Source organism: Mus caroli, unplaced genomic scaffold (genome assembly GCF_978045245.1).
Source record: "Mus caroli unplaced genomic scaffold, Mus_caroli_1 scaffold_8, whole genome shotgun sequence".
Lineage (NCBI taxonomy): Eukaryota > Metazoa > Chordata > Mammalia > Rodentia > Muridae > Mus > Mus caroli.
Window position 1 is genome coordinate 122,630,451 of NW_028227263.1, and position 3,157 is coordinate 122,633,607.

The 3,157-nt window shown below is 37.7% G+C and overlaps 1 protein-coding gene across 1 annotated transcript; it reads left to right on the forward strand.

The window, feature by feature from the left end:
• The first annotated feature begins 965 nt into the window (after positions 1-965).
• On the forward strand, positions 966-2,737 carry LOC147003419 (vomeronasal type-1 receptor 4-like). The gene has a single exon (XM_085842062.1). The coding sequence runs from the start codon at positions 1,327-1,329 to the stop codon at positions 2,245-2,247; it is 921 nt and encodes a 306-aa protein (XP_085698188.1). The 5' UTR covers positions 966-1,326; the 3' UTR covers positions 2,248-2,737.
• Positions 2,738-3,157: the final 420 nt, after the last annotated feature.

A 3,157-nucleotide genomic window follows, 5' to 3' on the forward strand; every position in this document is an offset into this window, starting at 1 on the left:
GAGAATAAGAAACCATTCTGTATTTTATTGCTTTCTTTCTAAGACTAAGAGTGACACAGAGAAGTTCCTCAACCCAGGCACTAGGAGCTGTGCTCTGCAGCTGGCCTTCAGATGAGCATCTTCATCCTAACTGAGGCTCAGAAGGTGGGATTCTTCCAACCATAGACTTCTGCTTAAAATTCTCTTCTCCTTTCTTCAGTGAAAACTGTCTTCTGAAGTCAACATGAAACATTATTTCTATTGGGAGTCAGCAAGTAAACTTAAATAGGTTAATATTTTGCTTTTATCTCAAAGAAATGTCTCTGTCCTAGATTAGTACTCAGGAGAAAACAGCATTCAGTGGAACATGTATGTGAGATGTTGAATTTTCTCTGGTGGATGGGGGCCCTCATGTTCCTACAGAAAATATATAAACAGTAAAATGCAGACTAAGCATCAGCTTGCAAAGGGTGTAATTTGGATTAATTATTAGTAATAAGGATTGTGTTAATAATTTTGGAGGGAAGCTGCAGGTGACACAGCTAAGGCTCTGGCACCTGACATTTTAGGACAAAAATTAAGATCAAGAAAAATATGAGTAGATGAAATGTCTTAGCAAGTTGGATTTTTTTTTCATGGAGGACACATATGTAAGTCTATGTTCATCAGTGTGATCAGAAGACAGCTGGCTTTATTAGAAATATGTGGTGGGTTTGTGTGTGTGTGTGTGTGTGTGTGTGTGTGTGTGTGTAGTATAAATTTTTCTCAAAAGCCAACAACTTAATTTTCTACACCTGAATTCAATTACACAATTTTATTATTATGTGCCATCTTACATGTTATTCTGATACACATTATTTTTAACATGTTACTATAACATAAGGAAATTCAGTTAATTATTTTTATGCTACATTTATATATTGTTTTATTTTAATGATTTAGTTACATCCCAATTGAAGTCTCTTCTCCCTCCTAATTGTATTGAATTCTGATGATGGAATCACATGTTCAAACTACACTCTTTCCTGTCAGTATTCATAAGCAAAGACCATTGTGTGTTAAAATGTGTGTTATTGTGTTCTTGAGCTACAGGACCAATAAAGATGTAGTTGCAATACAAAATTTATCTCGAGGCTGGAGTAATAAAATCAGGATAAAATTTTATTTGAGTTATTATATATACATTGATTTCCAGGCAATTTACTTGTAGTATGATAGAATAGTGTCTCACTTATCAAGTGAAGAAATTGACTCAAATCAATTGGTAAGTGTGGAGAATAAAACAGAGACCTGAAGAGAGTAGTGTCCTACCTAATCATCACTCCAGGGTCCTGTAAAGCCCTCTCCATGTCTGATCATGGTAAATCCCTGGAAACCACTGAGGAAGTAGTTCTTCAGATCCTCTTGCTTTGCCAGTTTGGGGTTGGAACTGTGGCCAATGTCTTTCTGTTTGTCCATAATTTCTCTCCAGTTTTGACTGGTTCTAAACAGAGACCCAGACAGGTGATTTTAAGCCACATTGCTGTGGCCAATGCCTTGACTCTATTCCTCACTATATTTCCAAACAACATGATGGCTTTTGCTCCTAAAACTTCTCCAACTGAACTCAAATGTAAATTAGAATCCTTCAGTCACATGGTGGCAAGAAGCACAAACTTGTGTTCCACCTGTGTCCTGAGTGTCCATCAGTTTGTCACTCTTGTTCCTGTTAATAGAGGTAAAGGTAAACTTGTACTCAGAGCAAGTGTCCAAAATTTGGCGAGTTATTCTTGTTACAGTTGTTGGTTTTTCAGTGTCTTAACTAACATCCACATTCCAATTAATTTCACTGGTCCACAGATAACAGACAATAACACTGACTCTAAAAGCAAGTTGTTCTGTTCCACTTCTGGATTCATTGTAGGCATTGTCTTGCAGTTTTCCCATGATGCCACATTCATGAGCATCATGGTCTGGACCAGTGTCTCCATGATACTTCTCCTCCATAGACATCGCCAGCGAATGCAGCACATCCTCACTCCCAATCAGTACCCCAGAGGCCAAGCTGAGACCAGAGCAACCCATACTATCCTGATGCTGGTGGTCACATTTGTTAGCTTTTATCTTCTAAATTGTATTTGTGTCATCTTTCATGCCTTTTATATGCATTCTCGTCTCTTCATAAGGCTTGTCAGTGAGATTTTAATTGCAGTCTTCCCCAGTATCTCTCCCTTACTGTTGATCTTCAGAGATCCTAAAGATCCCTGTTCTGTGCTCTTCAAATGTTGAAAACCAGAGTCACTGAAAAATGCCAAATACAGGAGACAGCTTTACTAACACCATTAAGTACTTTATTCCATAAATATGTTTCCAACATTTTGTATGAACAAGATGTGGTGCTCACTGCTATAATTTTAAAAGAATAAGGCTATACTCATTTGTTGATGTGAAATGATTTCTGGTTGGAACCTGACTGACATGGTAAGTGAGTTATGCACCATCATCTGTTCTCCTGTATATAACTGCATTCTGCTGCAGGCTGGACTGAAACTGATGCAATCAATTTTCAATAAACAGTTTAATGTGTAAATGGTCTTGATCAAACTGACACTCTCCCTTCTTCTTAGCTAATACTTTACATTTTAGATAAGGACAGAATCCCTCTCTATATTTCTCTATCTGAACAAACGAGGATACATTGTTATGACTAAGTATTTTCAAGGATGAAATGTATATAAATAGTAAATATATTGCATGTCATTCCATTTTAGTTAGGAGATCTATGCTTTGCTATTTGGGCCCTACTCAGGTGAGAGTCAAGCACTGAACATCATACCTTTGTGCTCTCTAGAGCAGTACAATCTGCTGATCATATCAAGAGTAAATAAGAAAAGAGGCGAAAACAGATCACGCTCAGAAGCCTTAAGAGGACAAGGGAGGAATCCAGAATCCACACTGGAGATCTTCTCCTGAAAGACCTTGGTAAAGACTTCACTCTGGGCTATGGTGAAATTGTTTTTCCAATCATCACAAACACCTGCCAATCAGACAGGAGACAAGACACATTGAAAAATGAGGTGGCAGTGTTATCACTCTGTTTGTCAGTGGCTTGCCAGTCACAAAATTATTTTCTCAGAAGATTAAATTCAAGAATTTAACCATTTCAGCTGCGTGAGAATGACCAAGGCAGTGAAGACCA